Source organism: Polyodon spathula, chromosome 7, assembly GCF_017654505.1.
Source record: "Polyodon spathula isolate WHYD16114869_AA chromosome 7, ASM1765450v1, whole genome shotgun sequence".
NCBI classification, from domain to species: domain Eukaryota; kingdom Metazoa; phylum Chordata; class Actinopteri; order Acipenseriformes; family Polyodontidae; genus Polyodon; species Polyodon spathula.
This window is the reverse complement of record NC_054540.1, coordinates 3,089,341-3,115,215: the sequence shown is the minus strand read 5'-3', so window position 1 is coordinate 3,115,215 and position 25,875 is coordinate 3,089,341. Positions and strand designations below refer to the sequence as shown.

Genomic DNA, 25,875 nt, shown 5'->3' with positions numbered 1-25,875 from the left:
TACCTTCACTTAATAAAAAGAGGCTTCTTTGAACGCTGAATCGCACACCAGTTTCTACAGTGTCCCTTGAGCACCGACGTATATTCATTTCTGCTCATCGCTGATCAAAGTAGTCCTCTATATCGATATTGGGGTTCAGAAGGTCCTCCCCATATGCAGACAGGTCCATCTGGTTCAGGATCAGGTTTTCAAATGTTTCCTCCAGGTCTGTTTCACCAATGAGCACAGCGCCCATCATCCTCCCATTCTGCAGGACCACCTTCACGTATTCATGCCCTTTAATGCATCGGAGAAGCAGCTTGTGATCACTGCCCAGGCCCTGAGCTTTGTACTTTGCCAGTAAGACCACCTGGAACACAAGGAACGCACGGCATGGTACATGTGTGTGCTGGGGAGATCAGAGTCATTCTGAATGAATTTGTTTCACATGCTGATTGAGAACTCTTTCTGAAGAGGTGTGAAGTGTTTTGTGTGTGTGTGTGTGTCTGTATATTTGTGTGTGTACTGTATATATACAGTACGAAAAGAAACCAATGCAATGACAAGTCTTTTTCAGGAGACATTGAATTTAAGACAGAAAACCACTTATTTATTTGACTGAAAGCTTGGACATAATAACCAATACCCCAGGACCCAGAAGACTGGAAAGCGTGTTTCAATACATGCCATGGTTCATACTCACCTTATGATTGAAAAACTTAGTGATGTGCACAAAGAGCTCAAAGCAGAATGACTGTGTATTTACATAGTAGTTACTTTGTAAAATAAAAATATGTGCACACTTACAATGTACTTAATGTGTAAATCTTTTTGCACGTACTCAACCCTTTTCTGATACAATTGTGCACACACACACACACACACACACACATATATATATATATATATATATATATATATATATATATATATATATATATATATAAGAACATTTTAACTATGCATAATAGCACTGCAATTGTGTGAGTACCTGTGTATTTACTAAGTAACCACTGTGTAAATACACAGTAATCAGAGGCACAGTGTAGTGTGTCCGGATCAATATCTCTATAGTCTTACCTGCTGCCACAGAGAGCTGGGCTCCCATGCAGTGGTGCACTCATCTCCAGCTGCAAAGATATCAGGCTCAGAGGTCCGCATGTGTTCATTGACTTTAAGGCCACAATCTTCAGCTACTTCAAGCTACAACATCAAACAAATAAAATAAATCTGTACAAAGAATTAATATTCCATTTTAAATGAAAGAATATTCAAAAACATTTTTACATTTTGAAAGAATGAATACACCACACACACACACACACACAGTTCAAAATCCAAAAGCACAACATGCCACAAAACACTATGTGCATTGATCAAAAAAATTAATTTATATACTGAGCATCAAAAGAAACTTTATCACTTAAATTTGAGAATCAAAAGAAACTTATCACTTATATTTGGATGAAATTCACTAGATCTGATCGAAAAATGACAAACTGTTTTAGAGCATATGCAGTCATTTTTTATTGTGCTGATTAACAATTGACATCACAACAATGCTGCAAAATGATCTGTCGATGTTGAGCAGGTGTTGGGCTCCCAGTTCGTGGCCTGTCATTGACAGAGTGGGTCTGGTTATACTCTCACAAGGTTTGAAATTGCTGGCTGTGATCATCCACGACGGCGAGCCACAGTACGCTGCCCTAGTCCAGCCTCCAACATGCCAATTGCACAAAGGCGCTGCTCTCTTGACAGTGGCATATTGTTTTTTTTTTTTTCTGTGATTTTCTTTATTGCTTTTATTCAAGTTTGCAATTCAAGAGCTGAAATCACTGCATATCCAGTGTCCAATCAACTGTCTCAGTAATTAGGTGATTAAGTGCATGTGCTTCAGTCATAGTCACTCAAGCATGTCATGGGCAAGGATGAATGACCGAGTAATTAAAAAGAAACCAAAAACATTTTTACAACATAACAATGCTGAACTATGGAAGACTTTTACATTGTAATAAAGTAGAAGTATCCATGCTTACATTGTTACCTCAAAAGGCTCAGTATTTGGGATCACTCCGGCTGCACTAACAATGAAATCACAGCCATACACCTTCCTGTTGGTTAACTCTATGTACACTGGCCAAAGCTCTGGAAGTTGGGGGAAAAACAAAAAAGTTGATCTGCAATACATTTGAACTGGACTCATATTTTAAAAAGGGACAGAGTGCACATTCTTAACACCCCATATACACTTCTCTCCAGTGTACGTTTTTTAACATGCAATCTACAAAGTCACCACTAGGTAGGGATGAATGGTCTTTTTATTACACATACTGCATTGAACAAAATCCAAAATGTGTGATTGTTTATGCCCAAGAACAAAATCATCCAATTACACATACTGTACTGAACCCCTAAATGCATGATCACACTTTGACACGCACCTTTATCAGCTGTTGATTCTGTTTGCTCTGAACCATGCTCTGGGAATGCCAGGGGTGTTTTCATTAACTTTGTGAATTCCTCCTGTTGATATATGTACTAAAACGTGTTAATAAATACCAAGTATCAAACTGTTACTGGTTGGTAAAACACATATCAATGGATGTTATTGAATGGGAGCATGAGTAATAAAAGCACTGGCTTTGATTCAGTGTTTTAAGTTTCATAACTGCCCTGCTGAGAAGTGTGATAAAGATATAACGCAGACGTGTAAAAAACTTGTATGTGCTGTGACAGGCCGACGAAGAGCTGTGACAACCCCAGAGCAGTTAATACAGATACACTGAATGAGTGTACATTGAGAGGTCTACTTTTATTATTTGTAATTTTTATTTTTGATAAATGGGGAAAATATATACCGTCACTGAAAGTTATGTCTTTCAAAGTTAATTAAGTATTTATTTATATGTCGCTTCTGAGAAGGTTTGTGGCAATAATCGATTAGAAGAATCGATCAGAAGATTTGTTCAGTCTAGTTTATTCATTATACTGTATTATCATCAATAATCGTGTTTTAAACCATCAGACTTCTAAATGACTGATTAAATATCTGAAACTGCTCTAATATATAACATGCACTATAGTCCACCAATGCCTACAGTCTGGTAGAATTGGCATACTACATATAACTCTTGGGCGTGACTGCTACTTTTCCACAGGGTAAAGAATAACACAAAGCTGCATACTCATGTGCCTGATTATTTTTAGTGTCCTAAAACAATGACCTCTTTAGTCCCTTTCAGTTTCATTCCTTCATGCCAATTGGGCCCCCTTCAGCAGCACTTTGTCCTGGCGTTCGGGACCTAGAACAAAGCAAGCTGGAAATAAGCTGCGATCACAACACACGGTCACGGTGCATTCAAGGGTGATGCTTAGCAGCAGCTCAAATCAAAGCAAATAAAACACTCTGCACAGCGTGCCAACCCTACAAGCACAGGGCCTTTCTGCACAACACAAATGCCAATTTCATTCCTTTAAATAAACAGAGAGGAAAGTCTATAGATACATGCGGGATCTAAGCAATGTGCTGGTTAAACAGACTTTAACACTTAACCAAGACCCTGGGAGTGGCCTACATCATCAGCAGTGATCAGGGAGAAGCACGAGTAAAAAGGGGAGCAGTGATAATGTTGCTAGTGTTAGTGTTAATAAGGTTTCCTTCGGTGGTGTATTTAGTCAGGACTAATAACACAAGGTTACCTTCGGTGGTATATTTAGTCCTTTTAGATGCTGGAGCCTTTGGCTTTGTAGATTCCAACTGAGGAACTAAAAACTGAGCTGCTCCAGCATCAAAGAATGTGTTTCCCATGGCTTTATCCTTTTCAGCCCAGATCACTTCACCGCCCTCTATTTCATACCTGGAGAGGACAGCAAATACCCTGTTAATTCAATGCCAAAGGAACCTGGAAAACCAAATCATTGAATCACACGCTCCTTGTTTTTGAGAAACTCTGCGCTCCAATCCATTCTGTGTCTGGGAACTCCTTTCTTACTTGCTCGTTTATCAAACCAAGTGAAAAGGTACTTACACAAGCTCCAGAGCTATTCCTCCATTCAACACCATGGCAATTCTTCTGGCGCTGGACAAACGTTTCTGAAACATCTGCATGCAAACAAAAGCAACAAACAGGACCCCACTATTAATAAGATGCAGGAAATCGATTGTCACTGAAAGAGTAAGTACAAGAAACCCCTGGGGCACTGTTTTGTATTCCCAGCAAAACACAAAGAAACTTGAACACGTGTCAGCTCAGTGAATGGAGATGGCTCTGACTTACACAAAGCCCTGTATACAGTGCACTGAGACTAGTGTGGGAATTCTGGAGGTCCAAACCAGGAGTGTAATGACACACTAATGTCACAGTATGAAATGCATCGTGATACTGTACCTGTCACGGCTCTGATTGGCTGCTTTATGATGCATAAGATTAAATGGTCATTTAACGATGGACTCTCTTGCTAGGAAACCAAAATGACATGAGATAGGGAGGGAATGTGTTAAACCAACTCTAAAACACACTTCATTCTTTATTCAAGAGCCATGTGATGAACTGCAATGAGCTCTGTTGTGTTTTATACAATAAAGATTGACTGACTGACTGTATCACGATACAGACCTCTATTAGGATGCGATATATCAAGTAACGAATGTCTTGTCGATACATGATGGCTCGTTACACCCCCAGTCCTCACACTGCCTGCTGTTCTTTACCTGTGCACTGTCCGTGTCACGCATTCCAAGCACGTGAGGGTTGCCGTGGGTGATCAGCTTGGGTCTCCCTCCTGCACATATGCACAACTTTTCATATACATAACGTCTCCCATCTTCGGTGCATACTGTCTAAAATCCCCCAAAAACAAGCATGTGAAAAAAGATCAGCATGACAAGGTTAGTTACAGTACCTTAATGTATTACCATGAGCATCCACAAGGTGGCAGTGTTGAAGACTTTTTTCCCTTTAACCTTTTTCTCCTTCAAAACTAGCTAACTTTTTTTTTAATATATTGATGTAACCCTCTCAAATATGTAACTAAAGAAAAAAAACTAACTTGAATTTTCAGATAAATGCATAGTTTTAAACTCTGATCTGGTGGATTGGTATATTTTAGTGCTGGCTGTATGTATGTATGTGTTATTTACCTTGTATCAATGTGGTAAGGGAAGAGAAGCATTTGAAGCCTTACCCTTTGTGTAAAAAGACAGTGTTGAATTTAGATTTTGTATGGAAACAGTAATAGTGAGCAGTTTACTGCGTCTTCCTTCTTATGCACAATTCCTGCCCACTTGGACACTTGTCACGCTACTCTCTTACAAGGCCCTCCACAATAATCTTCAGCAAACTTCAATGCTACTATTGTGAGCTTCATTAGAAATGATAATACTTTTCTCCAGGCAAACTACCCTTAAAAACAAACTCATTCTTGCTTAAGTAAGAAGCAGTAACACCTCAGGAAATATCTGATGCCGTGAGCATGAAAAGCAGGTCTTGCAACACTCCCAGAACCTGCAACAGAGCACAGTGACTGATCTGTCAATGAAACCTCATGCTGCTGCTTGTAGTGCTAGCCGGTGCACAGACACACATTCAAAATGAAATGAACACATGCACGAGATGTGGGTCTACATATACAATTTCTTCTATTTGTTTTCCAAAATGTAATAAATATTAAAAAGACATACAACTACAAAAGCTATACATATCTATCTATCTATCCATCTATCCATCCATCCATCCATGGATGTTGTGGACCACTATTGAACTCTACAGTAGGAGACGCACAGAATTATTTGATTTGTTGATTACTGATTTATTAAGTGGTAGTGAACAGTGTTATGAAAGAAAAGCAAACCAAGCATTAAGGGAAACAAAGAAGGTGTATTTGTTAGGTGCTGGTCTTCTGCGAGTGCCTTCACTGCAGACTGGATCACTCGGACGTTCGGGTTCCTCTCTTCCAAGAAACTGTGGGGCTGCTCTTCCACATCAAAATCTTCTAGAACTTTAGAGACCTTCCAGTTCAAAACAAAGAATGGGATTAATGAGGAGTGAGGTTAGGGTTAGGGTTAGGGTAGAACTTACTGTAGCAGTCTCTCTGGTAGAGATTGAGTGAGGAGTGAGGTTAGGGTTAGGGTAGAACTTACTGTAGCAGTCTCTCTGGTAGAGACTGAGTGAGGAGTGAGGTTAGGGTTAGGGTAGAACTTACTGTAGCAGTCTCCCTGGCAGAGACTGAGTAAGGAGTGAGGTTCAAATCGTCTGACCAAGCATTTCAAATACCGATACATACAATATAGTCAATTATACAATTATTTGGAACAAACATCCCACAAAGTAAAAGTATACACAGAACATAACCGCAACCACTGTACGCATTGTGTACTGTACAAGCACCTTCTTTCCACTGTGCACACATTTCTGCTGTCCGGCAGTGAGGCTGCTTGCTTGCCCTACCCCCCAGCTATTAAAAGTGAAGAAGTCTGGCCCCCTTCTGAGTGATTACCAACACTGCAAATATGTCAAAGTTTAACAGTTTTAATCTTAAAGTTGAAATGTGTAAGAATTTAATCAGAATCTAACGCTGCTACTACATCCAACCCTTTCAGATTGCATTGGGGTAAAATTGGAGCCATTGTCTGGTCTTCTCAGCAATATCTATAGCAGCACTACGTCACCCAGCATTGCCCATTACTGTACCAACTGACTATAAATAACTCTGCTTTTCACTGCCCCCTTTCCATAGACAGGTCTGCTTAACTGAAGGGTTAAAATGAACAAATATTTTGCCTCTGCGTAAAAGAGAGAGCAAGGGGGAGACATGCAGAGAGTCAGGAATGTGACTGACATGAAGAGAAGAGGACATCTGTTTATGGGTACGTGTTGTGGCTTTTACGGTATTATTATAAGGTGAGTGACTGAATAGCCATAGGGATAGTACTACCCACAAGAAAGCATTGTAGCCAGTTCACTTTGTACAAACAGGAGCATTGCCCTAGTTGTTTGTTAATGTATATATGTTAAGTTAGTTTTGCATTTTTACACTCTCCCCTGCCAGCTTCCAGGTGTGTGCGTCGCGTCCTCTTCTGAGAGCAATGTAGCGACTGTGTGCTGGGTTTCCAGCGCCGGTGTAGAAAAGGCAGGACACCAGAGCTGGTTTTAATAGCAGTTAAAAACACTCTTGTTATCTCTCTCTCCCAAAAAGTTAAAAGTCAAAAAGTCTCACTCCTCTATAAGCGCAGGCAAACTTGCCACACACACACACACACACACACACACATGAGAGAGAGAGAGAGAGAGAGAGAGAGAGAGAGAGAGAGAGAGAGAGAGAGAGAAATAATATGTTAATTGTTCATGTTCAAATCTCCTTTTGTTTTGTTTTCATTAAAGGATAGTTAAGATTGTAACAGGGTCAATATTTCACTTATTTATTTGTCACTTGTATGTTTTATTTTTATAATTAGTGCATGTTTGTTTTTTTTGTATATTGTTGATTAGCACTTTGTAATTGATTTGTCATTTTCTAGTAGTTTCTCCACTCAGTCCCCTTATAATGCTTTATTGGGTACCGACTCACTGAGTTACTGATAGTTTTACTCACCTGTATGTGGCGAGTTTGCTTGCGGTATGGAAGAGCGAGACTTTTTGACTTCACTTTTTGGGAGAGTGAGATAATAAGAGTGTTTTTAACTGCTATTAAACCTAGCCCTGGTGTCCTGCCTTTTCAACACTGCCGCTGGAAACCAGGCACACAGTCACTACATTGTTGTCAGAAGAGGAGGCGAGGCAGGTACCCCGACATGCGCCTGGAAGCTGTAGAAATGTAAAACTAGACTCGCCCAAATAATTGGCATAGGCAAAACTAGATTGGGCCAGCATCGATGTTGAAGCATTGGAGGAAACTAGACTGGCCTGGGCTAACCCCAACATTCAGTGAAAACTGTTGAAAAAACGGGTTTTGTCCAGTAGTCTTTTCAAGTTGTGGGCTAACCTAGATTCACCCAATTGGACGTGGATGAGTGCCGAGAAAAGGGGCAACTTGGGAGTTCGTCCAGAGGCCCTTGGTGACACTAGACTGACCCGGGCAAAACTAGACTCGCCATACCAACAGGTTTGGCCCTTAACACACACACTAACACACACACACACACACACACACACACACACACACACACACACACACACACACACACACACACACACACACACACACACACATATATATATATATATAGACACACACACACACACACACTAAACCAGGGTACATACCGTTGATTATTTGGGACATACTTTCAAAGACATCTTCATCCAGAGAATACCCATATTGCGCAACTCATCAAGAGATATATGTTGCAATAACTGTGTTCTTTCTTTATTATGAATAACCAATGGATATTAACCTTTAATAAATCAGTAATGTATTACCATTTATTACCATTGTCAAGGCTTATCATTGATGTTGAATAATTTATATTAAATAACTAGAATTAATACCAAATTCCCTACAAATTCCCTACAAACATCGTTGAAACAAATTTTCCATAAATTGCATCACACCTCCTGGGTTAAATACATGGTCATTAAACCCAGAGCAAAAAAAAGAGTCTACTTTATTCTAGTTAAAAGAAAGTACTTACTAAAGTCTCCTCCGAATCTTAGTGTCTAACGTTAGTTACAGTATTAGGACTCAACAAGGCATCAAATACACAGAAGTGGCTTTTAATCTCTACCTGTTTGAAATGCGTTACAGCTTTAATTAGAGGGGACGCAGTGAGTAGGATGATTTCATCAGATGGAAACTGGGAGGCAAGCTATAAACAGGCAAAGGTTTTAGTCACATGTAAAACTTTACATGTCTGCATTATTAGACAGAGGGAACTGAACCTGCTTATATGAAGACAAAAGGGGGTTTGGAGAGAATTCAAAGTCTTTAAAGGGAGCCAATAGAAGTGACTCCTTATTTGTCTCCATTTCAAGTGCAGCAGGTCCAGAGGACACAGCTGGACATCGAATGGAAACAGACAGGATAGGTACGGATTTATAGGGATCCTTTTAGAACCACCTAGACAAATGTTTGCGATCAATTACCTAAAGAAACTGGACCACCACTGATTTTTTCAATGGTCTTGTTCTTCTGTTCCTAATGTTAATTGTTTATCATTATTTTAGTGGCAGTTTTGGTTCAGGGAATACACCAAGAGCATACACAATGAATACAGCTGATGACACTTACTTATTTCCAACAGGCATGGGCAAATTCATTCCTTCCAGAACTGTGCCTGTGCGCATTCAGGTTTTTGATACATTTCAATTTTTTAAATCAAGACTAGCTGTTTATTTATTTATTTCTAACGCTCTTAACGCTTTTTGACCCGATTTGGACTTGATGATGAGTTCTAAATAAATGCATAAAAATACAAGTACTAATCCATGTATCCCTGTAACAATGCAAGTACTAATCCAAGTATCCCTGTAACAATGCAAGTACTAATCCAGGTATCCCTGTAACAATGCAAGTACTAATCCAGGTATCCCTGTAACAATGCAAGTACTAATCCAGGTATCCCTGTAACAATGCAAGTACTAATCCAGGTATCCCTGTAACAATGCAAGTACTAATCCAGGTATCCCTGTAACAATGCAAATACAAAAGTATCCCTGGTGTTCCAAACTACACACAAGCTCTGCAGTGTTGTGCTGTGATTGGCTGTCACTGCTGGGTACAGTATAGTGTGCTTTATTGGGTAGAAGCTCCTTCCCAGAGGTTTCCCATACAGATCATGTAAAGAGAAAAAGGCTAATTGCAGATTCGAATGATTATAGAAGCATTGACTGCACCCTGTTATTAAGCTTATCTAACTAGGGATGTTACGTACATAATTTCAATTTCCACATGTACTTACAAGCCATGTAAAATGACAGTATCTAATAAAATACAGGGGAAGTGAGGCACTTTACTGTGCTATCAATATGGCACAGAGCTCCATTCCAACTTCTCTTTTCTTGTTGCTTTTTTGCATGGTGTTTCACTACAAATTACAAACAGGACAGCTACAAAATAATCTGTGTGAGTTCTTCTGCCAGGGATTAGACCCATCATTACAGCACACTCCCACACCTACTGAAAAGGACACGTATAAACTGATGAACGGATCAGTATGGGATGTGGAGGAAGGGTTCATTTTGCATGGGGTGGATTAAAACAGTTAAGCTTTCTTTTAATTTCCCTACTGAGCTATAAAACAGCTTCTCAGGTATAACTGCAGTTGTAGCATGTTCTTAACACACTGGACCGATAAAACAGAGTGCGCAGGTGGTTACACATTGGAAGATACCATGCAACTATACATAACTGTGCAAAACCAAATGTTTGAGTGCCTCTCTGCAGCTTTAAATTTCCTGACAAACATGCACTTGTGCAAAATACTGTGTGCCTCCAGTATGTCACAGTGCAGCTATGATTGCTTTTTATGATAGAAGAGCTCTTCTGTAAAATCGCCCTTAGCCTCTGCATATTAATACAATGTCTTAGTGAGAGAAAACAGCAGAGCCATGTTATATCTGTGGCAGAGAGGGACAGGGGCAGGATTTGTATGAGCATTGCTGACATCCCTTAATAACCCAAAATATCAAACAACCTGACAATATAAGGGTTTTAAAACAGGGGTGATTTCACCCTAGAGAACAGCATGGCTATGACGACAGTGCTACAGTAACAATACGGAGACATACAGACAACATCCAACAAAAACACTGAAGAGGCTACTTGCAAAACATGTTTCTGAACTTCTTAAACAGAAGGATTTAACCAGCAGTCCCACATTGTTTTACTGTGTTAACCTTTTTAGTTTTCAAAACTTAACTTTGGATTGACAGCAGCCCTTTTGGGGTTTAGTGTGAAAGGGTTACATATCAATGCTGTACCACGTACAGTCTTTTTTTCTCTTTTCTTTTTACTAGATTTTGAATACATTAGGTATCTTGCAGTATTGTCAGTGATATTAAAAATAAGATATTATTTAATAATATAATGCTTTTTTCTAAAGAACTTCTGAGGGTTGTGTGTGACACAAGCGGTAGTAAAAGACTTGAAATAAAAAAAAAAAATTAAAAACCTGAAGGCCTGTTTAATTAAAATGACTCTGAATTCATGAACATTTGAACCAACCCATTTTAACAGAGTATGTAGCAGAGCGCTGGAAATGAATCGGTCGTGACAGTGCTGATAAACATTCTTGTACGGATGACATAAAAAGCTATGCCATAAATGATAAATATTCTGGCATATTATTCCAGCTTTTATAATATAGCTTTTTTTTTTTTTTCAGGCCAGATGCTTCTGCTGTCTATTTATAACATTTGACGCCGTTTCCACAATTGGGTTGCATTTCATTTAGACAAGGTGTATCGGGCTCTGCAACAGAAAGAGATTGAAGATGACATTACCTGGTTAAGGTCTGTGGTTCAAACCAAAAGGAATGCATCATTTATTTGCAACATTATTTTTTTGTCAATAAAATTGATTTGGGGTGTGTGATGAGGAGTCGGGGAAAAATACATTTTAGCATGTTAATGTAGACTGAACCTAAAAAAGATACCCTTTAAAAAAATGATTGAGATGTAGGATGCAATTTTGATTGTGCCTTTACAAATAAGCAGACCCCTGGTAGATATGGAATGGGTGTGTTTCATTGAATATGGAATTGTGTTGGTAAATATCAGTCCAAAAATCACAGCATGTTTTGTTGATATATTATTTCAATTATTACATACAATGAAATGAGCACTGTGAAGGACAAGCATTCAGAAACACAGAATTCATTTTACGTGAGTAGATTAGCTATGAGAGTAGATACTCATCAAGGCACTGGGTATATTTATTTCCATATGTCAGCCAATAGAGTTCCAACAGTAAACTCTTTTCTAACATCTTAATAAAAGTTAATTGTTTAAAACATTACGAAAAACAAACTTCCCTCTTTCAAACTTTATCAAAGTTTTAGTTTGTTCTATTATTTGGTACGAAGTACCTTAATTTAAATTTAAGGTCATGCTTTAATTTAAAAGGCAATCTCTTAGTGTATTAACTGTAAGAATCCTTATAACAGTTTCCCAGAGTAAAAGCATAGCAAAGTGTGATAAAGCACAGTGAAATCATGGTAAAGTGTAGGTAAAAATAATAAATACTAAAGAGATGTGCTAAAGCATATTAATAAACATGGCAAACCATGGTAAACTATGGAAAATGGATAGACTAACTACGGGAAAACTGCAAGAATCAACAAAAATAGGGTGGTAAACTTTTATAAGGGAACTAATTTACTCCCATAGACAAGACCTCTCTAAAGAGTTTCAAGGTTCTAAAGTCCCGTGATCCATGAAGTTTATAAAATAATAATAAAACAGGATAACAGGAAATACAATTATTCAGAGTGCTTGCATAAAGTAAATCATATATAAATAATGTGCAGGTGTTTTAGACCCTCTCTAAAATAAATAAGCCTTGAAGAAGGTTGAAATGAGGAGAAAATGAAATGAGGAGGACACTTGGATGCTTATCATGAAATGAGGAGGACACTTGGATGCTTATCATGTCTGTCTGTCACATTCTACACAATGAACTCTCTTGATCTTCACTAGACTTTTATCATACACCCCTCGCCTCCTAGAGACGTTTCCGATTGCATTTGGCTCTTGTCTGAAAAACTCTTGGTTTTATACCTGTAATTGAACCTTACTGGTACTGTGTGATTATTGCATTGTTAGGCCCCTCGCTCGCTGCACCAGCACCCCCACATTGAGGCTTGCTGTTCATAGCAGGGTTAGGGTCATGCTAGGTAAGGAGACATGGCTCTGAACCTGCAGCTCCACCCATCACCTCTTTTCAGCAGGCAACCTGTGTTGCCAAGGTAATGAGCCCTAAATGGTCCTGTCCATTCCTGGTGCCTGACCTGTAGGGAGTGAACCAACCCTAGTCGTTCTTCCTCCTTAGCCGGCAAGACCTCAAATGTCAATGCACCAGCGCCTGAATAATGACTCGCCAGCGCCTTTACTGTGTGAGCCACTGTACTGTAGACTTCTGGCTTTGATATTATCTGCCTGTTGTGCAGGTCCAGTTTGCATATGTGTTACACTGTAATGGGCTTTAGAAAGCAGTGCTGGTCAAGGTTTAACAGTTTAACTGAAGCGCTTGGTTCTAAAAGGGTATAACAGTAGCATAATTAAGGAGCAGTAATTTGCCTTAATTAAAGCAATGTAATACAGTGTCTGCTTTAACCTTAGCACAGCACTCTCCCACTACACTGTAGGCTATAGTGTACTTTAATATTAGAAAACTCAAATACCAGGGATGGAAATAAGACTCCCATTGCATAGCAGTTTGACCCATTCCTGCTTATACTATGAGTTTAATAAGACACACCTGAGCTTGTTACCTATACACACTGTGGCTAATCAAGCTTGTAGTAAAACATGGAGAGTGTGAAACTGCTATGCAACAGGAGACTGTCACAAAGACGGCTGCAGTGGGTGACATCAGACCAGAACCAGGAACCAGGAAATAAACAACAGAGAGGTGGGGTTTGGTGAAGCTGAGTGATTGTTCTCTCAGTATTTAATAACGAAACAGACAGAAAATAAAAGGTTGAAAGACTAACAAGACACGGCACTCGTAGCCAAAACAAAAAGACAAACAAAACGGACTATACAGACAAAACATGGTGAGCTTGTATTTTAACTATTAACTATTCTTATTACCTCTGTCTCCAGTCCCTTTCTCCACTCACTGAACACACAACCCCAAGTGAGTGAAAACATGCTGCTTTTATGCAGCTGTACTGAGACTCGATTGCTACTCAATCATTCAATTGGAGTCTCGGTACAACTGCACGTGAATTAATAAAGTGCAATTCCCCGTGCTCACATATTATTACATTTTACCTGCACGTGAAGTGCTGTGCAATCCTTGTGTATACATTTTAAACAACTTGGGTTCCACAGACCCATTTATATCCCATGTACCAATGACTATACACCAACATAAACACGCTACACATAACATACAACACAAAATACACACAGGGGCAGGGCAACATTGTCACAGAGACTTATTTCCATTCCTGGTGTACTAAGGGCAACTATACCAGGCTCTTCAGGTGCAGCTTGGGTGTGCAGTGGAAACAAGGTTTAATTGTGTCACACATACGCTGGCTGATATAAACTTGTGCTAGGACAGTATGTATCATGGCCTGTTTTGCCCCACTGACCTTGCTTACTACTTATTTGGTAGGTGTGAATATTTAACTGCCCGCTCTAAAGTATATTGAAATTATAATGAACAAGCAGTCTCCTGGGACAGGGGCATTATATTGCCTGTTTAATCTATCTAGTTATCCAGATATCAAGGTTTCAAGCAGTACATCACAGGTAGATAAAGATTATGAGCAACACACTTATTCATTTAGTTTCATTGCAGTATTTTTACTGGCAATTGTCAAAAACTGCTGTCACAGTTCCATTTAAAATACCAACTAAAATAACTTTTTAATGAAAAAAATCTATTTAAATTATAACTTAAAAAAAAAAAAAACAATGAAGTTATGACAAACAAAACCTTTCTTATGTGGATATTTAGAAGCTGTGTCTGTGAAAGCTCTTGACTCAGAACGTTTGGGAAAATCTGTATACACCTTCATAATTGTGGGGGAATGAAAGCCGCACAATACCAAAGTGTTATAACAAAGCATTCCCCCAAACCCCACTATCCATAGATCTTTGAGCACAATATTAGCAATTATATTTGCGAGCACACGCTAGTGTGATGTGCTGTGTTAGGCAAACACCCTTTTAGTTAATACAATAAAAAATAGGCTGGAAAGAGTCACACATTACACACAGTTTATGGAAGGCTGATCTGATGCTGTTGTGCTGTTAAAATACCCTTAACCAAAGATATCCTGATTCCCTTGGGATCCAGATGAATTGCTCCTACCACCCCCAGTGTCCGCTCTGCTTATAACAACAACAATGTGTGATGCAGTGAAATTAATAGAGAAGTTAACTGACAGACCATTAACTGCATGTAAACCAATTATTTATGCTGCCAGATTAATTATGATAACAAATTAAATAAAACACAACACGTCAACAGCCAATAATCATTATGAGTCACAATACATTAGTTTGTAATTGAAGGGTCTGTGGTTTTTAGATTCTTTGGTGCAGCTCATATTTTTCATGTGGCAAACATTGTTGCTGGGTTTCTTGTCTTTCACGAGAGGAAAGACAGCTTGGATGAGTAAACCATGTACACTTGCTGTGCTGAGTAGCTCTGCTCTGTATTCATTGCTGTTAATCAGGGGGTCAGTAAGTCACCACTGAAGAGAAAAGATCAGCAGCATTAATACAGAGCTAATGTATTTCCATTAGTCCCTGTTTGGATCATTTAAATGGATCCAGCTGTGTTAAATGTGTCTAACAATGTATTCCAAAAAAGTGCCATGGGAGAAATGTACGCAGTATAGCGTCACTGCCAGTCACTGGCTTTGATTTGCTTGATGTCGATTAGGTGTCATGCTTGTGTCACCGCATCCACGCCACCTTATCAAGAAAAGGGACAGCTTTGCAGATTGGTTCACCTGAAATTCAGCCTTGGAAACTGATTTGCTCTCCTCCCCTGAAACATCTGTTTGATTTATTCTGCTTTTACGGCCTCTTTTGTAAGGGCCATCCTGTAGGGAATCGTTTTGGATTTCGAGTGGCTTTCTTATTCTGTAAACGCCCTTACATGACATGTATATTTTTGCATCACTGTTAAGGACAGTCCACCTCTCTGTGTTGAATCTGCACTTACTGTACATCTCCATCTACAGGGCTTGCCTTTCCATTCAGCTCAATGGGCTGAGATGCCAGTTCAGTACAGGTTGTAGAAGACATTCACGAGGATTTCTCATTATAAAACACTTGTCTGGTTTTAAAAGTAACTTTCTTTTTAGTACTGTGCAATTGAGGATCTTATGATGAAGCGTCTCCAGTGATCTGTGTTACTGATGTGATGTGTCTTCAGAAATGTCTTTGCTCAAGCTAGTAAGCAGTATAGCACAGGGTTTTTAAACAAACTTAGCACAAGAGACATGCTGGCCAAGTGTAAAAAAGAACTTCATATTTATTGGACCATGTGTGTAAAGTTTTGATCTACATGAATAGCCTCAACAGAGCTGTCAGTAGCATGTCTAAACTCTGTACATATATATATGATAAAGAAGAAAAGTCATTGATAAACTGAAAACTCATTACTTTAGTATGTAGCTACAACACGGCTCAAAGCCAGGTAATACTCTGGGCAAGCTCAGATCGGCTCAAAGTCAGGTAAAAGCAGATTTAGAGAAAAGTGATACTAACTCAATACAGGTGCAACAGTGAAATTAAAATCAGTGTGTACTCGTGCATCACAGTTAGCAGGACCGCTGTGCAGTATCTATCAGTGTGTACTCGTGCATCACAGTCAGCAGGACTGCTGTGCAGTATCTATCAGTGTGTACTCGTGCGTCACAGTCAGCAGGACCACTGTGCAGTATCTATCAGTATGTACTCGTGCGTCACAGTCAGCAGGACCGCTGTGCAGTATCTATCAGTGTGTACTCGTGCATCACATTCAGCAGGACCGCTGTGCAGTATCTATCAGTGTGTACTCGTGCATCAGAGTCAGCAGGACTGCTGTGCAGTATCTATCAGTGTGTACTTGTGCATCACAGTCAACAGGACTGCTGTGCAGTATCTATCAGTGTGTACTCGTGCGTCACAGTGAGCAGAACTGCTGTGCAGTATCTATCAGTGTGTACTCGTGCATCACAGTCAGCAGGACCGCTGTGCAGTATCTATCAGTGTGTACTCGTGCGTCACAGTCAGCAGGACCGCTGTGCAGTATCTATCAGTGTGTACTCGTGCATCACAGTCAGCAGGACTGCTGTGCAGTATCTATCAGTGTGTACTCGTGCTTCACAGTGAGCAGGACCGCTGTGCAGTATCTATCAGTGTGTACTCGTGCATCACAGTCAGCAGGACCGCTGTGCAGTATCTATCAGTGTGTACTCGTGCGTCACAGTCAGCAGGACCGCTGTGCAGTATCTATCAGTGTGTACTCGTGCATCACAGTCAGCAGGACCGCTGTGCAGTATCTATCAGTGTGTACTCGTGCGTCACAGTCAGCAGGACCTCTGTACAGTATCTATCAGTGTGTACTCGTGCATCACAGTCAGCAGGACCGCTGTGCAGTATCTATCAGTGTGTACTCGTGCGTCACAGTCAGCAGGACCGCTGTGCAGTATCTATCAGTGTGTACTCGTGCATCACAGTCAGCAGGACAGCTGTGCAGTATCTATCAGTGTGTACTCGTGCGTCACATTCAGCAGGACAGCTGTGCAGTATCTATCAGTGTGTACTCGTGCGTCACAGTCAGCAGGACCGCTGTGCAGTATCTATTAGTGTGTACTCGTGCGTCACAGTGAGCAGGACTGATGTGCAGTATCTATCAGTGTGTACTCGTCCATCACATTCAGCAGGACCGCTGTGCAGTATCTATCAGTGTGTACTCGTGCATCACAGTCAGCAGGACTGCTGTGCAGTATCTATCAGTGTGTACTCGTGCATCACAGTCAGCAGGACTGCTGTGCAGTATCTATCAGTGTGTACTCGTGCATCACATTCAGCAGGACCACTGTGTAGTATCTATCAGTGTGTACTCGTGCGTCACAGTGAGCAGGACTGATGTGCAGTATCTATCAGTGTGTACTTGTGCATCACAGTCAACAGGACCGCTGTGCAGTATCTATAAGTGTGTACTCGTGCATCACAGTCAGCAGGACCGCTGTGCAGTATCTATCAGTGTGTACTCGTGCATCACAGTCAGCAGGACTGCTGTGCAGTATTTGCTCCAGCTTCCCTTGTGTTACTATTGCTGACCATGTTGCAATCTTACAGGTACGTTGATATTTTAGAGGTATCATATTGGCATTTGCCAAATTTCTGCAAGGGTTCAGCAAAAACAAATGAGTGACATGTTAAAGCACTAAGCCATTCTGGGGATAGACTGCTGGAGCAGTACCAATAATTAACAAACACACTCCATTAAATGTAAGATCAACATCAACTGGGTATGCAAATATCATCCACTAGTACAGGTGCAGTGACTGCCACCACTCAAGTACTCTTTTTAAAAATCAAAAATAGCCATTAAAATAGAAGAGATATAGAGACAATTTAACCATACCTGCATTTTTTAATGTGAAATTATTATTATTATTATTATTATTATTATTATTATTATTATTATTATTATTATTATTATTATTATTATTTATTTTGCTGTTTTAATTTTTGTTAATCTAGATGCATTCATTATGAGCTAAATTTGTGTGGGGTCAAACAGGCCCACTGGTGGTGATTCAGCGTACTGTTGAAGTAATTTAAACTAATGGCCTGCTTTGCTTTGCAGTAATGTTTGGATGGGGCGGGTAATGGATTTCCAGTACACTCAATGGCCACCGAACATAAGCTAACCAGCTAATGGGCTGTAACCTATGAAAAAGATGATTACCACATTTTTAAAAAAGTGCATCAAATTATAAACAAGAAGCAGATTCGGCACGCTGGCCCCTATTCACAAAAACCTCAAGCACTGTTTTTAAAGCACATTTGGATTAATGAAATCAATCTTTTTTCCAACTTCAAAAAAAGCCAAACAGAAGAACACACACTTCCAGCATTTAAGTATGTTAATGTGTGAGAAAGCTGAGGCTAAATAAGCACTACTTCATCTGTTCATGCGAACAACTCATTATTACAGGGATAACAGATTGCAACAAACCAGCCAAGGGAGGCTAGAAAGGGTAACGGGATCCTTTCATTAACCAGAAGGGTTTGATAATGTGAAACACCAATCTGTCAACACATTATACTTGGAAGAAACAGCAAAGTTTTTCCTGAGAATGGAGAGCTGGCCGTCACAGCAACAAACAGACTCGCTTAGGTTCTTTTCCCTTCAAAAATAAATCACGATCCACACACAATTGAAAGAAAAATAGCACTTTGTGCACTTTTAATTACAAAAAAAAAAAAAGACAAAACAAACACCTAACTCCTTCGGAGTACTGACTAAACATTCGTTTTAAGTTCCTAACTAGCTCGCAAGACAGATACGCCGTTTACCTGCCAAAAAAACCACACAAATAACGACACAAGTTACACACAATACCTCTCTCAAAACGACTGCTCACACATACAGTCCGGCTCTTCTCTCAGCAGCCCTGAGCAGACTGGCTGCCTCTCTTAAATACCCTGCACCTGGCTCCAATTTACAATTACCACCAGGTGCAGGGGATAACTAAACAATAAAACAATTAACAATTAAACAATTAACCAATTTAAAACCCTTAGCCCATTCACCCAAAAGTGCATTTTCACATGTTTTTAAAGCAGGTTGGATTTTAACCCCCTCCCTGTTATCTCACATATCCTCCCCCAAGTGTGCAAACACTGACCAGCCATACCAAGGCCACCCCCTCCCCTAAAACACAACCACCCACACTCAAGTCCCGAAATGTCTTTTTCCACCCTCTTGCACGGGCGGACTTGAGGGTGGGTCGAACCTTCCGGCACTTCCAGGAAGAGACCAAGAACCAGAGACAAGGGACCCCACCAGGATGACAGGGCCGACCGGGGAACAAGAGGATGCAGCAGTGGACAGAGATCTTCCCCTGGAGACCAGTGCAGCAATGTCTGATCACCCAGGGGGAGCATCAGCGACGTCTGGCAGCAGCCCAGCGACGTCTGGGTGCTCGGGAAGAGAGGAGCAGGGAACCAAGGGCAGAGATGTGGACAATGTTGCGGACTCCTGGGCTCCAGGTCTAGCGCAGGAAGGTCTAGGAAGACCTGTAGGGTGTCCAGGAGCAAGGGGTACGGGACCGCAAGTGGCAGTGCCGGACTGGTTCGCTGGGGTGATGGAGGTGGGCACCTCACCTCCTCCTCTTTGTTCATTGTTTCTCCCTCTGGTTCTGGGAGCGGCAGCTCCTCCTCCTCCTCTCTGGGCTCTGGGAGCGGCAGCTCCTCCTCCTCTCTCTGGCTCTGGGAGTGGCAGCTCCTTCTCCTCCTCTCTGGGCTCTGGGAGCTGCAGCTCCTCCTCCTCCTCTCTGGGCTCTGGGAGCTGCAGCTTCTCCTCTTCCTCCTCTCTGGGCTCTGGGAGCGGCAGCTCCTCCTCCTCCTCTCTGGGCTCTGGGAGCGGCAGCTTCTCCTCTTCCTCCTCTCTGGGCTCTGGGAGCGGCAGCTCCTCCTCCTCCTCTCTGGGTTCTGGGAGTGGCAGCTCCTCCTCCTCCTCTCTGGGCTCTGGGAGCTGCAGCTCCTCCTCCTCCTCTCTGGGCTCTGGGAGCTGCAGCTCCTCCTCCTCCTCTCTGGGCTCTGGGAGCTGCAGCTCCTCCTCCTCCTCTCTGGGCTTTGGGAGCGGCGGCTCCTCCTCTCCTCTCTGGGCTCTGGGAGAGGCTCCTCCTCCTCCTCTCTGGGCTCTGGGAGCGGCGGCTCCTCCTCCTCCTCTCTGGGCTCTGGGAGCGGCGGCTCCTCCTCCTCCTCTCTGGGCTCTGGGAGCGGCAGCTCCTCCTCCTCCTCTCTGGGCTCTGGGAGCGGCGGCTCCTCCTCCTCCTCCTCTGGGCTCTGGGAGCTGCAGCTCCTCCTCCTCCTCTCTGGGCTCTGGGAGCGGCTCCTCCTCCTCCTCTCTGGGCTCTGGGAGCGGCGGCTCCTCCTCCTCCTCTCTGGGCTCTGGGAGCTGCAGCTCCTCCTCCTCCTCTCTGGGCTCTGGGAGCTGCAGCTCCTCCTCCTCCTCTCTGGGCTTTGGGAGCGGCGGCTCCTCCTCTTCCTCTCTGGGCTCTGGGAGCAGCGGCTCCTCCTCCTCCTCTCTGGGCTCTGGGAGCGGCTCCTCCTCCTCCTCCTCTCTGGGCTCTGGGAGCTGCAGCTCCTCCTCCTCCTCTCTGGGCTCTGGGAGTGGCAGCTCCTCCTCCTCTCAGCAGTCCCAATATCTGCCTCAACTTTCTATCCTGCTCTTTTAGAGCAGCAGTGTCCTTATTCATTTGAACAATTCGTTTTCATATCCATTTTTTTTTCTTTCTTTGTGTGAGTGTGACTTGAGAAGGGCACGTCTGACACCAAATGTGACGGCCGGCTCTCCAAACAGACTCGCTTAGGTTCTTTTCCCTTCAAAAACGTCACGATCCACACACAAAATTGAAAGAAAAATAGCGCTGTTGCGCACTTTTAATTACAAAAAAAACCACACAACAAGACAAAACAAACACCTAACTCCTTCGGAGTACTGACTAAACGTTCGTTTTAAGTTCCTAACTAGCTTGCAGGATGGATATGCCGTTTACCTGCCAAAAAAAACACACAATACCTTTCTCAAAATGACTGCTCACTCAGCAGCCCTGAGCAGACTGGCTGCCTCTCTTAAATACCCTGCACCTGGCTCTAATTTACAATTATCACCAGGTGCAGGGGATAACTAAACAATAAAACAATTAACCAATTTAAAACCCTTAGCCCATTCACCCAAAAGTGCATTTTCACATGTTGTTAAAGCAGGGAGGATTTTAACCCCCTCCCTGCTATCTCACAGTTGCCCATGGTATAGTTTTGGCTTTATTTTGCACCTGTTCGGCCTGTGTTTCATAGCAATAGTTTTGTGTTTTGTACTGCACATACATTGTTTTAAAAGGAGGGATTTGTTGTTGTTGTTTTACTGAAGGGCAAGGTACTTTTAATTGAGCAGAAAGCTTCATACAGCATTGCACAGGAAAATACTCGCTGTGGCTCTGCTGCTTTGCATGGCACAGTTCTGCTGTTCCTTTTTTTGGGGCAGGATGTTTTTAATAATGCCCTCAAGATGAATCTTGTTTTCTAATATAGTGATGTTAAATGTTTAGTGAATAATTTTGTGTAGGCCTATTCGCATGTTGCTATGCCAGCATGTCTCACTTGTGTGGTGCAACACGCATTGAGTAATGCCTGAATGCACTGGACTCCATCACTGTGACCAGATCATTGTTAAGCTCATTTGACTCGAACCCTTTGTTCTTCGGAATGGAGGGATTCCTCTGTGCTCGTGTTTTCTACAACCCTTTAACAATAGCTTCCGTGCTTCATCATATCGAATAAAGATATTGATATATCAAAAGCTTTTAAAGTTAGACCTACTATATATATATATATATATATATATTTTTTTTATGGAATATATTTATCTCGGAATGTTCTGATAATGATAATTACAATTACAATTCTAAATGCTTAATCAATAAGTGAAATGCGCTCAATTTATTAACACTGTGCACTTAAAAACACAAATACAGTAGTCTTAACCAGACTCGTCACACCAAAAAAGACACTGGTAGGTTACAGTTTAAAAACAACTACATTTATTATTTCTTTTTTCTTTTTGTTTTGTACAGAAAACTACAATTGATTTCCATGACTACGCCGTGTCCTAAAACGGTATATATTTCAGAGATTCTCTGCTGAGTGGAGCCAGTCCAGCCCTCTTTCCATACGTGTTGGAGCCCACATTAGTCGGCGTGTAGACCGTGCCGATGCTGTTGCTGGATCGGACGAGGAAGTCCGCTAAGCGCTGCGTCACGCAGGTAGCTGTGTTGCACCTCCTCTTTTCCATATGACCTCTGAAAATGGAAAACAAAACTTTTTTTTTAAATAATAATAATAATAATAATAATAATAATAAATAATAATAATAATAATAATAATAATAATCCAACACAGAAATACCATTTCAGTCTATGTCCAAAGTCAAAAATTCATTTCTATTCAGTCCAGAAATATTGATAAATTCTCTAATACTCCAGCCACACTGATGAAGGCACATGCCTAAACAGTTTTCTATTCTTCATTGAGTTGTTTGAGATGAAGGGTGAATAATTATAAAACTAGACTTAGCCTTAATGCATATAGTGAATGTAAACATGAAAGGGTCTTGCAGATTGAATATGTTGAGACCAGTTGGAAAAGTGCTGCTTATATTTCTTTGTGCTTGGTTTGACCAGTCTTCTGCTTGGTTTGACCAGTCTTCCGTTTGGTTTGACCAGTCTTCCATGCTTAACTCAAACATTTTTGTAGGAAAAAGGCACTGACAAAAAGAAATGGTTGTACATTTAATGCTGTATGTAACTCCACCCTGATGAACAATATCCCCCTGTATCTCAATGGTGTTTAAATGCTCATCATGGGGTGTAATGTCAGATGAAAGTTCTCATGCTGGGATGTCTTTTTATTGTATCCAGATATTTTAAAAGGAAAAGCCTCTTGTGACTGACAGGACTGTACAGTATAGAGCTTCTATGAGGTCTACACATGCAGCTTTATTGATTGTACAATATAGAGCTTCTATGAGGTCTACACATGCAGCTTTATTGATTGTACAATATAGAGCTTCTATGAGGTCTACACATGCAGCTTTATTGATTGTACAATATAGAGCTTCTATGAGGTCTACACATGCAGCTTTATTGATTGTACAATATAGAGCTTCTATGAGGTCTACACATGCAACTTTATTGATTGTACAATATAGAGCTTCTATGAGGTCTACACATGCAGCTTTATTGATTGTACAATATAGAGCTTCTATGAGGTCTAAACATGCAACTTTAATGACTGTACAGTGTAGAGCTTGGATGAAGTCTAAACATGCAGCTTCATTGACTGTACAGTATAAAGCTTGGATGAGGTCTAAACATGTAGCTTTATTGATTGCTTTCAACGCCTTCAGGGAAATACACATACTGTAACATTCAAGTATATGCTTTATATCAATGGGGAAACAGTACCTTTAATTCTTAATGTAATTAAGACATTGCCAGTTTATTTTAGGTTATTTATTACTACCCCAACTCGATTCATTATTAAGTTATAAATGAGATAATGACACATGACCCTGTACTTAGACGGCTCTGCAACAGAGAAATCTTTGTCATTATTTTGGTAACTGTTGCCTGGTTAATATAAATGCAACTGTGCTCACTGCAAAATATTTTGTTAAAAACCAGACCCTATGCATACATTTTTGCTTTAGTTTATGTTACATCACGAGTAGACCAGCTTTATCCATCACTCTGTATAATGGAAGCAATTTAAGAAAACATTTCAAAAGATCCAGCTGATTCAAAATGAAATTGTGTTTTTTTTCATATTTCCTTTGTAATCAATTACAGCAAAGTCTGGTTCCTCAATACACAGTTCTATATACAAATATAATATTGCAGATAGAAACATGTAGCTGGTTATGATCAACCATGCATTTTTATTTTTAACTAGGAGGAATTCATAGTTCAGTTTCTAAGACTGGCATGCTCCTATTATAAATTTCTGATGCTAACAGATTTCTATTGCCAATATCTAACACTGACACACACCTATTATACATATTTGATGCTGACACACTTGCATTATCAATCAGCATCAGCATTCGATGCAGTGCACTGTAGAGAGCAAGACCCACTCGTCTGCGAGCTGATGCTGCACAGACGCCGTTCAATGTAATTGAGAAATAGCAAAGCAACTCCAGTACCTCTTTGCCTTGATGGGCTCCTGCTCTGGCACTGTAGCGGTGAGACTGATGAAGGAGTTTTTTGCGAAGCCAGGCAGCAGCCAGCTCTCTCTGCCCGGTCGAACATCAGACTGCTCCCTTGAATCAGGCAGGGGGCAAACAAACACATTAGAATGACAATAAAATATTGCCTTTTCCAAAGAGGAAAATAAAACACAGACATTGCAATACTAGGGATGTATATATAATAGATATAATTAGTTGTCTTATTTTGTGACAAAGTTCCAAACTCAAAAATGACAAAAAAAAGATACATGTATGCACATTAGAGGAATAAAAGGTGAATGTGCAATTTGAAGAAAATGATTCAACCAAGAAGTTATGAGACTGGAAGGTAGAGCCAGTGAAACAGGTTGCAGAAGTACATGTGTTTAAGACTAGTGCAATATGATAGTTTTGTTACTGAATGCAGTGTGTTACTCACCTGTTTGCCGGGGTGGTGCTGAGACAGTTTAGAGTCATAGACAGCACAATGAGAACAGTAGGAAGCCTCAAGTAACACATTGTACACTTCTGAAAACCAGAGCAATCATCACAGCGTCATTCATTGTCTTGACAATGAAAGGAATTACAAAACCATACATTTAAAGCAGAAAACCAGCCTACAATAATATAAGCATCTTTTCAATAAGATTAATTTACTACTATTAAATTACTATCAATGCCCCATAATTAAACTTTCAAAATGTATAAGCTAAACATGAGCATGTGCCTGTAGGGTTATGTTCCCGCAGAAGGGATCTATGCTCTTTAGAATTCTGCAGCAGGTAGGCACACAAACAAAGGCATCCACTTACTATTAGTATCTTGGAATCAGGGTTCAGCAAAGGAACAAGTCCAGCCTAGTTCTGCAGCAGGGTCTGGCGTGTGCTGGACCTAGGCTTCAGTTTCTCTGAGCTTCAAGAGACTGCAGGAGTTATATATGCTTCACGCCTTACCCACCTGTGACATCACCCAATCCAAATATAGCCTCTGATTTAGATGTACATAGAGAAAGGGAGCTGCGAGAAGCTGGAGACACATAATGATCAGAGCATCGTCACTGCATCATCATCACCGTCATCATCATCATCATCAGCAGCAGCGGCAGCAGCAGCACATATTAATACATAAACTAGTACAAGCCCACACACCAGTCACTGACCTGGCGAGGACACTCGATCGATACCCAAGATCACAGAAACTGAAAGCAAACTGCTGGTTAAACATGGAAAACTACAGCGAAATGTGTCAACCGTTTGGTTTTTC

At 40.9% G+C, this 25,875-nt stretch overlaps 1 protein-coding gene and 1 pseudogene across 1 annotated transcript; both read right to left on the bottom strand.

The window, feature by feature from the left end:
- Nucleotides 1-22: 22 nt before the first annotated feature.
- Nucleotides 23-20,003, bottom strand: LOC121318991 (annotated as a pseudogene).
- A 2,438-nt stretch (nucleotides 20,004-22,441) lies between these two features.
- On the bottom strand, nucleotides 22,442-25,508 carry LOC121317935 (islet amyloid polypeptide-like). Its single transcript, XM_041254026.1, has 4 exons — nucleotides 25,425-25,508; nucleotides 25,052-25,140; nucleotides 24,589-24,705; nucleotides 22,442-22,684 (listed from the first exon to the last, which is right to left on the bottom strand). Exons 2-4 carry the CDS (start codon nucleotides 25,129-25,131, stop codon nucleotides 22,495-22,497), a joined length of 387 nt encoding a protein of 128 aa, XP_041109960.1. The 5' UTR covers nucleotides 25,132-25,140; nucleotides 25,425-25,508; the 3' UTR covers nucleotides 22,442-22,494.
- Nucleotides 25,509-25,875: the final 367 nt, after the last annotated feature.

What these genes read in the sequence shown, in the direction of transcription:
- LOC121317935 (XM_041254026.1), bottom strand. Translation starts at nt 25,131, where the DNA reads ATGTGTTACTTGAGGCTTCCTACTGTTCTCATTGTGCTGTCTATGACT. An exon ending in AGCACCACCCCGGCAAACAG is followed by an intron (nt 24,706 to 25,051) that starts GTGAGTAACACA and finishes GCCTGATTCAAG; the next exon opens with GGAGCAGTCTGATGTTCGAC. An exon ending in GAGCCCATCAAGGCAAAGAG is followed by an intron (nt 22,685 to 24,588) that starts GTACTGGAGTTG and finishes TTCCATTTTCAG; the next exon opens with AGGTCATATGGAAAAGAGGA.